At 40.7% G+C, this 12,429-nt stretch overlaps 2 protein-coding genes across 2 annotated transcripts; both read left to right on the forward strand.

The window, feature by feature from the left end:
* Positions 1–246: 246 nt before the first annotated feature.
* On the forward strand, positions 247–2,024 carry LOC142640014 (uncharacterized). The gene is made up of 2 exons (XM_075814127.1): positions 247–864; positions 1,356–2,024. The coding sequence occupies exons 1-2, from the start codon at positions 247–249 to the stop codon at positions 2,022–2,024; spliced, it is 1,287 nt and encodes a 428-aa protein (XP_075670242.1).
* Positions 2,025–9,024: 7,000 nt separating this feature from the next.
* Positions 9,025–9,998, forward strand: LOC142641103 (LOB domain-containing protein 12-like). The gene is made up of 2 exons (XM_075815488.1): positions 9,025–9,267; positions 9,637–9,998. The coding sequence occupies exons 1-2, from the start codon at positions 9,112–9,114 to the stop codon at positions 9,976–9,978; spliced, it is 498 nt and encodes a 165-aa protein (XP_075671603.1). The 5' UTR covers positions 9,025–9,111; the 3' UTR covers positions 9,979–9,998.
* Positions 9,999–12,429: the final 2,431 nt, after the last annotated feature.

Raw genomic sequence — 12,429 nt, forward strand, 5'->3', positions numbered from 1 at the left:
GCAACGATTTGTGAAGAAGGGAGAACCCAGTAGGAATAGGGACGATGAAAAGGGTAATCGTGAAGCCTCACCAAAGGACGAGGATCGCATGTCCCATCGTCCACCAAACATGATCGGGGAGATAAAGACGATCACAGGTAGGCCGTCCACAAGAGGGTCGTTTAAATCCCTCAAGAAGTCATATCAAAGGCAAGTGAACAGTGTCCACAGGATACCCCCTTAAAGCAGAGACAAGCATATAGGGATATGTTTTTCTTTGAAGAAGACGTTAGAGAAGTGAAGCAACCTCATGAAGATCCCTTGGCCATAATGCTCACGATAGAAGGGTTTAACACCAAAAGGATCCTCGTGGACAATGGCAGCTCCGTGGACATCATCTACCTCTCCGCTTTTCAACAATTGAGACTAGACCCAAAAAGACTGTGCCCTTTTAAGTCCCCCCTCGTCAGCTTTAGTGGGGATAGAGTGTATCCTAAAGACATAGTAATGCTAATAGTCACGGTAGGGTCTTATCCGCAGCAGCTGACCTGTCAGTTAGATTTCCTAGTGGTAGACTGCCCCTCTTCATACAATGTGATCATTGAGAGGCCCACACTTATCTGCTGGAAGGAAGCCACTTCCACGTATTGCCTAGAGGTGAAATTACCGATGGAAAACGGTGTAGGCGAAATAAAGGGAGATCAAGTATTGGCCAGGGAGTACTACCAGGCTGTGTTAGCTGCAAAAGAAAACCATACATGGATGATCGAGGAAAATGAAGAAGATAAGGTGGAAGCCCTGGAGATAGTGGAGCAGGTCGAAGGAGAAGCAGCAAAGACGACTAGGATAGGGACGACTTTGAGTCCTGAGATGAAGACGAGACTCGTTCGGTTCCTTAAAAAAAACATGGACGTCTTTGCATGGAGTCACGAGGACATGCTTGACATATCCCCGAAGGTCATCCAACATAAGCTAAACGTGGATCCCGAGAAGAAGCCCGTCCAATAAAGATGACGGGTCTTCGCTCCAAAGCGGAACCAAGCAATTGTAGACGAAGTTAACAAGTTGTTATCAGCAGGCTTTATTCGGGAGGTCTACTACCCAAACGTCGTCCTAGTGAAAAAGGCAAATGGAATTGGAAAATGTGCGTGGACTTCACGGACCTAAACAAAGTCTGCCCAAAAGACAATTTTCCTCTGCCCCGGATAGATCGGCTAGTCGATTCTACGGCAGGGCATAAATTATTGACGTTTATTTATGCATTCTCGGGATACAATCAAATAAAGATGGCTGAAGCAGACTAGGAGAAAATTGTTTTTATCACGAGCCAAGGGCTCTATTGTTATAAGGTAATTCCTTTGGATTGAAAAATGCAGGGGCAACCTACCGAAAAAATGTTCAGCAAGCAGATTGGGAGAAACATGGAAGTATATGTGAAAGACATGCTCGTCAAGAGCAAAGAGGAACTAGCTCATCGAGACGATCTCGGAGAAACGTTCGACCCACTCAGGCAGTACCAGATGAAACTAAACCCGAGCAAGTGTGCCTTTGGAGTAGCCTCAGGGAAGTTCTTGGGGTTTATAGTGTCCCAAAGGGGGATAGAAGCAAATGAAGAGAAGATACGAGCCATACTCGACATGACGTCGCCCAAAATCGTCAAAGAAGTCCAGAAACTTATAGGGAGGATAGCAGCACTCAACAGGTTCGCCTCTAAAGCAATGGACAAGTGCCTACCCTTCTTCAAGACATTGAAGCAAGCTTTTGCTTGGACTGACAAATGCGAGGTAGCTTTCCAAGAACTCAAGCACTACTTAAGCAACGCACCTCTACTGAGTCCGCCCAAAGAAGGGGAAGACCTGTATTTGTACCTGGCAGTATTAGCCATAGCCGTCAGCGCAGCTTTGATTCGAGAAGAGGGAAGGAAACAGCTCCTAGTCTACTACGTTAGCCAAGCTTTCCAGGGGGCAAAATCCAGGTACTCAAGGATTGAAAAGATTGTGTTCGCGTTGGTAGTAGCTTCGCGGAAACTGCGACCTTATTTTTAGGCGAACCCCATCTTAGTAATGACGGACAAACCCATTAAGAAGTCCATGAACAAGCCTGAGGCAGTGGGCAGAATGGTCCAATGGGCAATTGAGCTTAGCCAGTTTGACATTGAGTATCACCTCAGGACAGCTATTAAGGCACAGGCACTGGCAGATTTCATTGTTGAATTTACAATCCCCGAAAAAGAAAGTACAAACGAAGCGGTGAAATGGAAGATTCAAACTGACGGTTTGTTAGTCCAAAAAAGAGGTGGAGTAGGGGTCATCATCATTACCCCCGAAGGATAGACGCTCAAGTATAGAGTCCAGTTGGCATTCCTGGCCACTAATAACGAAAAAGAATACGAGGGAGTACTGACGGGTTTAAGGGTCTCGAAGGCTTTAGGAATTAAAAATATACTCTTCCAGAGTGATTCAAAGCTTGTCGTGGGTCAAATAAAGGGGGAATTTGAAGTGAAGGAGGAGAGGATGCAGAAGTACCTGAAGTTGACAAAGCTTCTGGCACAGGAGTTTGACTAAGCGAAATTTGCATAGATCCCTGGAAGCCAGAATATGGGGGCAGAGGAATTGGCGAAGCAGTCATCGTCAGAAGCAGGACCAACAGATACATATTTGAAGGTTGAAGTCCAGAAGCACCCCAGCATTGAGGAAGTCTCTACTTTCGCAATCCAGAGCACAAGCAATTGGATGACCCCGATCATATCTTTCCTTCAAAATGGGCACCTTCCGCAGGACGTCGAGGAGGCCAGAAAGGTCAGGAAGAGAGCAGCTAGATTTACGATTTTGAACGGTATCTTGTATAATAGAGGCTTTTCCATGCTGTACCTGAAGTGCGTTAATGAAGAAGAGGCTAAATACATCCTAGAGGAAATCCATGAAGGGATTTGCGGGGACCATGCTGGCCCTAGATCCTTGGTAAGTAAAGTTATCAGAACAGGTTACTTCTGGCCTACTCTACAGGTGGACGTGAGGGAGCTCGTTAAGAAATGCGACAAATGCCAGAGGTTTGAGAATGTTCAGCGCCTTCCAATAGAGAAGTTAATGACGATAGCCTCCCCATGGCCATTTGCACAATGGGGGATTGGCATCGTCGGCCCATTGCCCCGAGGTAAGAGGCAGGTAAAGTTTCTACTAGTCGTTATTGACTACTTCATAAAATTGGTTGAAGCAAAGACATTATCAACCATCATTGAAGCAAAAATCCAGAGCTTTGTATGGAAGAATATAATTTGCAGGTTCGGGATTCCATGGACAATCATATCAGACAACGGACGACAATTTGATAGTCAACGCTTCATGGATTTTTGCTCAAGCCTAGGGATCAAGAACCAGTACTCATCCTTGGGACACCCACAAGCGAATGGACAGACGGAGGTGACTAATCGAACACTGCTCAAGATCATCAAAGCTAGTCTGGACGACGCAAAGGGAGCATGGCCAGAGGAATTTCCCAATGCCTTGTGGGCTTACAGGACCATAGCCAAAACCCCGATAGGAGAGACCCTATTCAGACTCACTTATGGCACTGAGGCAGTAATTCCAATCGAAGTGGGAGTAACCAGCATATGACGAGGAATGTTCCATGAAGAAGGCAACAATGAGAAACTAAAGATCAACCTGGATTGCTTAGACGAGATCAGGGATGAAGCCTCCAACAGAATAACAAAATATCAGCAGAAGATGGTCGAGTACTACAACAAGAGACTGAAGCTCAGATGACTTGACATAAGAGACCTTGTCCTGCGCAAAGTCACCCCAGCAACTAAGGATCCAGCCCAAGGGAAACTCGGCCCAACTTGGGAAGGACCCCACCAGGTCGTCCATTACTCTAGACAAGACAGTTACCACCTAGAGACCTTAGACGGGCAGAGATTGCCACGACCATGGAACAGTGAGTACCTAAAGAAGTACCATCAATAGATGTAACAAATAATTGTTTTCGGTTTTGAAAGTAATAAAAGGACTATTCAGCCAATGACTTAGTGCGAACAAACCTAGCAATTTAAAAGCCAAAAATTGACTAAGTAACAAGATTCCGCACAGACGAATGTAAGTTACTGATGAAGTCAAAAGATGACAAGATCCCTTAAATGGGTGTAAGTCACAAAAATTAGCTAAGTAACAAGATTCCGCACAGATGGATGTAAGTTATTGACAAAGTCAAAGAATGACAAGATCCCTTAAATAGGTGTAAGTCACAAAAATTAGCTAAGTAACAAAATTCCACAGAGACGGATGTAAGTTACTGACGAAGTCAAAAGATGACAAGATTCTTTAAATGGGTGTAAGTCACAAAAATTAGCTATGTAACAAGATTCCGCTCTGACGGATGTAAGTTACTGACAAAGTCAAAAGAGTGAAAAAATCCCTTAAATGGGTGCAAGTCACACAAAACATTGTCTAAGTAACAAGATTTTGCGTGGACAGATATAACTTACTGATGAAGCCTGGAATGACAAAAACTCTTCACTTGGTGTAAGTCAAGGAAAATTAGCATTGCAACAAGGTCCCGCTTGGACGAAGACAAGTTATTGACGGATCAAGACCCCCTCATTAAGTTTGAGTCAGCAAAAACCTTCGCTAAGTAACAGTATTATCAGTCACTAACGCATAAAAATGAAGCAGACAGAGACCACACATATTCACAAAGTATTATGCAAGGAAGAAGCAGAAACAAGTAAGTACTAAATTATGATTAAAGACCCAAAAACAACGGGCAACTAGCGTTATATCAACATTATAATTAAAAGCCCATAAACACTGGGCAAAAACATCATTCTTAAAGTAAGATGAAAACATTGTTCTGAAACTAGAATTAGAAAGCCCAAAACATACTGGGCACCCAAAAGAAAACATATATATACATATAAAGAAAAAAAAAGAGAAAGTAGGTTCAAGCATCAGCAGCAGGAGAAGGGAGAGCACTGGCAAGAGCATTGTCCTCAGGAGCCGTGGGCTGGGAGGCTTCGTCAGCTGCCATTTCCTTGTCTACTTCTTCCATATCTAGATTCTCTAGATCCACTCCAGTGGGGTGCTTGGCAAGGTACTGCCTCAGGAGCTCGAAACCTTTGAAGTACCAGCCGAAGAGGATGGTGTTGTACTCCTCTGTCGTCTGAAAGGCCTCTACGGACTTAGTAGTAATCGTTTTGAGTTTTTCCTTCGAGGCTAAAAGCTGCTAGTCCTTCTCCGAGACTAACTGATTCTCCACCTTCAGCTCGTCTGAAAGGCCCTTAACCTGCTCCTTGATGCTGTTGGCCTCACCCATGGTAGTAATCAGTTCTTTCTTTAGCTTGGAGTTTTCTGCCTCCAAAACTTCCACTCGGGATGCCACTGACGCCACCTTCGCCTCCTGGGTAAGGAACTCTGAGGTGATGTGAAGGCTCTCCCCCAACACCTACAAAAAAAGAAGAAGAAAAGAGGAACCAGACTTCAAGACAATGCAAAAAAAAAAAAAAAAGATGAATTTGCACAAGTACACTACCTGTACGAGCTTGTGAAGATGACGGCCCATAACTTCATTGGGAGGCGTGCCCGAGAACACTTTCATATCCTCAGCAGTAAAAGTCTCTTGCGCCCTTGCTAGTGTGACCCCAGCATCGTCCCAAACGCTGGACGAACGAGAGTTAGCTTTATCCGCCCCCTTATCACTAGTTCGCGGCCTCTTCCGTTGAGGGATGATCTCTTCGATCAAGGTAGCAGGGGAGTCTGTCCTCGTCGTCTTAGTCTCGAGGGTGGCTGGGGTACCTAGAGTGATGGAGGCCCCCTTATCCATCACACGCACAGCCCTGGCCCCAATGTTGGAAAGGGGCTCGTTCCTCTTAGCCCTCATTCGTGCGTAAATTCCCTGATTGAACTTCATCGTCATCCCTGCAAAAGAAAAACACTTGTAAAAAAAAAAAAGGAGAGAAGGAAGAAAGGTGAAGAAAGGTCAACATAGACGAACTCAACAAACACTTACTCTTCTTTTTTTCAATTTCTATATTGCGCAAAATGAAGGTAGAGGGATTCGGGCCAAGACAGTGAAAAGCTAGAGTCCGCGGGTCAACAAGATCGTCAAAATCTTCTATCATCCTTGCGTACTAGATGGCCGCTTCAACACGCTGCCTATATCCGCTTTTAAGCTTTGGCCGCCTCTTAACTGTACATGAAATAGCAGGCAAGAAAGTTAGTAGTGACAAAATGTGAGCCAAAAAGAAAAATAAATTGATAATGCTGACGAAGGACTGGTGGAAAGTTGACGCACCTAGACTCGGGGCTCCCCACCGACGGAGCAACCTAGGAACGTCTCCCCAAACCTCGCCAAAAGGGGTCTCCCACTCATCCCCTGAGAAGAAAAAGAATCGGGACTTCCAGTACCGGAACGACGAGGGCAAGTCCCTGAAGATCCTAGCTTTCCTGACCCAAGGCACTAGCTCGTAGTACCTTTACTCCTGGGACTCTTTCAAACGATACAAGTAGACAAGTTCATCCACCTTAATAATATCTCTGTCAGTAGCAGCTAGACATATCTCCATACAGCTAACCACTATCCTCTAGGAGTTGGGCATAAGCTGCCTAGGAGCAATCTTGAAATGACTCAAAAGCTCCATGATAAAGGGATGAACCGGAATCTGAGCCCATTCAGGAAGGCAGCCTTGTAGAAGCATACCTCCCTAGGTGAAAAGTGACAAGCTCGTTCATCCTCATGAGGAAGATGAACCCTAACCCTATCAGGGAATTGGAATCTACCCCTAAATCTGAAGAGTGTATCACCGTCTAAACCACACACCTCCCCAAGGGCGTGGAAAGCCCTAACCTTGCGAGGGGTGAAGACGGTGGTATCTCCTTCCATTGGGTCGTCGCTAGACGACAACCCGGTCTCAAGCTCACTCGACCTCACCTTAGACATTATCCCTCGCTCTCCCACCAAACCCTCTAACCAATCAATTGATTGACAAAGCAAGGGGAGCAAGTCACCCAACACAATGCCTAAATTACTACCTTCAAAAACAAAATTCTCAACCAAAAGGAAAAAGGCACGGGAGGCACCAAAAGAAGCCCCTAAACGCGCATAAAAGAAGGAAACTGAGGGACAAGATACCCTAACCTCAGAGCTACTGACCATGAAAACCAGAAAATGGAGGTGGAGAGAAGAATCCTAAGAAAAGAAAAAAAAGAAAAGAAAGGAAGCTAAAATCAGAAATCAAACACTATTCACTCAACGCCATAGAAAAGTAAAGAAAGGGAAAGAAAATAAGCGTACCTTGAAAGGAGCAACCACAAAATGCAAAGGTTCAAACCACAAAACATGAAAAGCTTGAGGAGAATCGTAGAAACGGATTGGGGAAGAAGATGCATAGAGCAATGATTGAGAGAATTGGAAAAAGTGAAGGGAATAGAGGAAATGGAGGAAATTTAAAAATCAGGCACAAAAAACTGAAATTCAGTAGGAAAACCAAGAGTCACCTAATTGGGGCATTAACTACACTGGTCAGAACTCGCCATGTGGCCACGATGTGTGAAGCGCCGCCACTACGCATTAAATGTGAAACAAAACCCTAAGATCCACGTCTGGTCAGAAAACCTTTCATCTTCCAATGGTCGTCCTGACACACCATGATGACCACGGAACTTGGGGGCAATTGACAGGACTAATGAAACCACTTTCCTTGGACGACCTCATGAAACACCTTTGTCCACATACAAGGTGGTATGGACGAGGGAATGCAAGTTATTAATAAGGAGATTGAATGCCTCGGACAGTTACAAGCTAGCTGTCAGACCGTTGGAGCCTCATTAAGACTTGCATTAATAAGCCGAAAGGCGTTACAAGAAGTGCATTAAAACCACAATCAAGGCCTCAACGGTCAGAAACCAAAAAGCTATATATACACACTCATTAGAAGCACAGAAGGTACATAATCTTTACCCAAAAAAATACTTTTACGCTTCTCATTTTCTCTAAAAAAGATTTCTATGTACTAACTTTGGCATCGGAGACGTTGTGGTAGGCGCTACACCAATGACCATCCCAAGAGAGCCTTTGTCCTATTTTGCAGGAGTAGTGACGAGGGTTCGGCACCGTCTGGACGAACCAATTTGACTGACGATTACATATCATCACTATATATGTTTTTTCACAACATGAACTGAACCATCCAAATGGGATCTATGTACAACATGAACTGAACAACAATTAATTAAATAAGCAACATGACTGAACCACCCATTTCAAGTTTTGGTCTCCAACCATATCCCAAACCCATAGGCCAATTTTAATTATATTATGTCTTATGCACACGCACGAATGACACAATATCTTCTAAATAGTATTTACAAAATGGAGAAAAAAGAAGGTAAAACAGTGAAACTACTACATGACCAATTTATTATAAAATGCTTACAAACTAATGTAAAATGTAAAAAAATTTAAAATTTGAAGCCTTAATTTATAAAGTTTATGTAGTAAAATTTATAACAACTAGTTAAACTAATCTAAGGGTTGGAATTCATTTTTGGGACCCACCCAAATTTGAACGGACCAAAAGCTAGATGAAAAAGATAGAAAAAGGTAAAAAATGGAGGAGTAGATGCAGTGAATATATATATATATATATATATATATATATATATAAATCTAGGTTATCAAATCATAATTATAAAGTTTGCAACAACAAGGATAAGACATGGAGCCTCGATTCGGATAATTACTTAGATGCCCTTGTCACAGCTAAAACAGTGTGTGCCTATTGATAATGGTTTGATGTCTATAGCGTTCTGCAAGGACCCAAGAGTTTCCTCAAAACTGTATTGATATACTCGAGTACTTTCTCATCTTTAAAATATACTGTAATAATAATAATAATTATTAAAACTTATCAGATCAATTTTTTATTGGTTAAGCTATTATTTAGTACAGTTTCTTATTTACAGTTAAGTGTGTTTGATCTATAGCACACTTTAGGGTCACACACACGTTCTCAACTATTATAAATATACACACTCCAATCTCATTCTCTCCAAGCTTAGTTCTAGTCATACCTTCATAGTTCCTAGCTAGCTTTTCCCTTCAGTAACACACGAGAGTTTTTATTTCTGAAACCAAAACATGGGTGGAAATTCACCATGCGCTTCCTGCAAGTTACTGAGGCGCCGATGCGCCAAAGACTGCATTTTTGCTCCTTACTTTCCATCTGATGACCCCCACAAGTTTGCCATTGTTCACAAGGTCTTTGGTGCTAGCAATGTTAGCAAAATGTTGCAGGTCTCTCTCTCTCTCTCTCACACACACACACACACACTCATTCACTTACAAAATTTTGGTTCTCTAAAAGTACTATGATAATTGTAAAGTTCATAGAGAAGAATACGTTTTGAGGAAAATGGTTAAGGATACTACATATGAGTTAGGAAAGCTTATATAGGAAAATTTGTAATATCTATCACATCATTCATGTTTTTAACATATTTTTTTAATTATAGCATCACTATCAGTCAGTGGTAATATTAAGAACTTGAGAACCCACTTCAGAGAACTTTTTATTGTTTATTTTTTTGTCATAACCAAGGCAAGTCTTAAGTAATCTCTTTTGGCTGATTAGTAAATCTTTATGATAATTATGATGTCAAGCAGGAGCTTCCAGTTCATCAGAGAGCAGACGCAGTGAGCAGCCTAGTCTACGAGGCAAATGCAAGAGCGAGAGACCCTGTTTATGGGTGTGTTGGAGCCATATCTTTCCTGCAAAACCAGGTCTCTCAGTTACAAATGCAGCTAGCTGTGGCTCAAGCAGAGATACTCTGCATCCAGATGCAACAAGAGCCAGTTATGCCAACCCCACAGATGGACCCAGATGACAAATCATCATACTTAATCCACGACAGCCTCCCTCAGTACCTTAATTTTTCATCCTCTAGCAATGTAATTCATGACTCTTTCAAGAGAGAGAGCATTTTTGGACATGACATGGTTTCTTAATAAAATGGTTTTCAATAAAATGGTTTTCATGTTTTACTCTTTCAGCGTAATCTTATTCATAAACTATACTCTCTTATGAAAAAACTTAAATTATTAGAAAATAATGAATTTAATCATTTAATTATTATTTTAGCATTCTTCTTCACATGTAGTCACAAACTTCTCTCATTAGGTGAGACTCAATTTGTGAAATTTTTAATATTTTAAATTGAAGGTAAAGTAGAGATTAAATTTAAACTTAAGACCACATTCTCTGGTATTAAGATAAATTATCATTGTTCCTAAAAACTTAAATTGTTTAGAAAGAATGAGGGAACATTAACCATTTTTTTAACGCTCATGATTGATTGTCACAAATAGGACAAAAAAAAAATTGAAGGAACAGATGAGAGAGGATGAGTTGTTTGTACTTGTTGTTGGTTAAAGAAATGACCTGAAATTTATTAAAGAGACATTGGAGGGTGTCTTGAAACGCAAGGGTAAGATGATAGAGTCAACTCTAGCATGTGGAGGTGAAGTGAACTAGAGTTCTCTGAGTAACTGGTTAAACAAATTAAGGTCTTCTTAGTTTATTTATGCGTGAATACCGAGGTCGGTGGCCTTTTAAAAATAACCTCAAACATAAATTCTTTTAACTAATTAATAATGATTAACTATGGTATTATAAATAAATGACAATCCACCACATTATGGTGTAGAGGGGCTGTTTTGTATTCTAACAAGCAAGACAAATTTTGTTTCTTTAGTAGACTTTTAGGGGCCATTTCAGCCGCAACTGCACCTCTTTGATCGTGCAATAATTTTTATTTGCATCCACTGCTCATGACATATACCTAATCAACCAAAGTTGAGAATTTCATAAACCTCAACCCCTATTCTCAGATGAAAATAAAGACAATTCATTAGAAACACATACATAAAATAAAGACAAATTCATTTTGTAACACAAAAACTGCAGTCCAAGAAACCAACACACCCCCTCCCCCCCCCCCCCCCCCCCCCCACACACACACACACACACACAAACCCTCTAGGTTTGGCAATATGAATTGGAAATTTGGATTTAAAATGAATGGAATTGGACAACTCATCGCTTCATGATATTCTATAGAGGGTTTTGAAATTCTAAAAATCCAAAACTATTATTAGGATTTTATGGAGTTCTTAAGGTAAATTCACCATGAAATTCTTAAAAATCATATCCATTCATGCATGATAAAAAGAATGGACTATATTTTTCCATGTCATTGTTGTTTAAAAAATGGACTACATAAGGTGGAGAAATTCAATGGAGCAAAACTTCATGGCAAAGTTATTCTAAAAACTCTAGCTAGAAGACCTTAATTCATCCAAAACCCATGTTGCAAGTTTTGTGTAAGGAGTTACTTGATCATTTGGCTTTATATTCCTTGAAATGGCTAAAACATACCATTGTCTTCATTTCAGAGAAGACCTACATGAGGGAGTAGCCTCTCTCCTTGTGTTCTAGTAGAAAAAAGATATTTAACAAAGATCACAATTAAAACATACACACTCAAGGTAAATAAAAAAAAAAATTGTAACAACTCGAGAAAAGCGATAGTCACATTTGTTACACGCCAAAATGACCAGTTAAGTTACAATTAAAGATTCTTGTAATCACTTATAAACTCAAAATTCACCTAGTAATTTAATTGGAGACTCAAACACACACTTAAACAATCCAATCCAAACTAATCAAATCTGCACAATTTAAGTATCACATGTTTATTGGAAACTTGAATTCTACTAGGGATAATGAGTTCTATGAGAATCTCATTCTCATATTATATCTAAAATATATACATGTGGAATTGACGCTAGACACAAGAAGTAGAACAGGCCTTTCTCAAGAGAAATGCATGTGTTATAGGAAACCTTGAATCCACAAGGCAAAATAGAGAAAAGATAGCACTCCCTCAAATTTTATTACCAAATAGTAACTTAATACTAATTTAGGTTACAACCACATACTTATATTGAAAAAAAATTAAGAGGTCTCCAAAAATGTTTTTTTTTTTTTTTTTATCAGACCAAAAAATGAAAAATTAGAGAATACTGCATAATATTATGGACTTTAGGAAACGCCACAAAACTGATAGGATCATGTTCTAACTCTTAAAACAAAAGTTATAAGATACGATAATTCAATTTTTATGGCAAGTGTGGAGACTGAAAAATGGCACTGAGATACAGGAAATAGTACATTCATTAAATCAAAGGCCAAAATAAAGAAATTTGGTAGGAAAGGGACGTAGGTCATGGCTGTAACGCAATGAATTTTAATCCTCACGTCGATTCACTTCAAGTCATCAAAATTTACGCGTCGCCAACTGCAAGGAATTTTTCGATGAACTTTTTTGTGTTGCTACTTAAGACAAATTTTCTGTTCAAAGAAAGCTTACATAATAGGCCAATCCATTCTACGTCAGG

Source organism: Castanea sativa, chromosome 6 (genome assembly GCF_040712315.1).
Source record: "Castanea sativa cultivar Marrone di Chiusa Pesio chromosome 6, ASM4071231v1".
Classification (NCBI taxonomy): domain Eukaryota; kingdom Viridiplantae; phylum Streptophyta; class Magnoliopsida; order Fagales; family Fagaceae; genus Castanea; species Castanea sativa.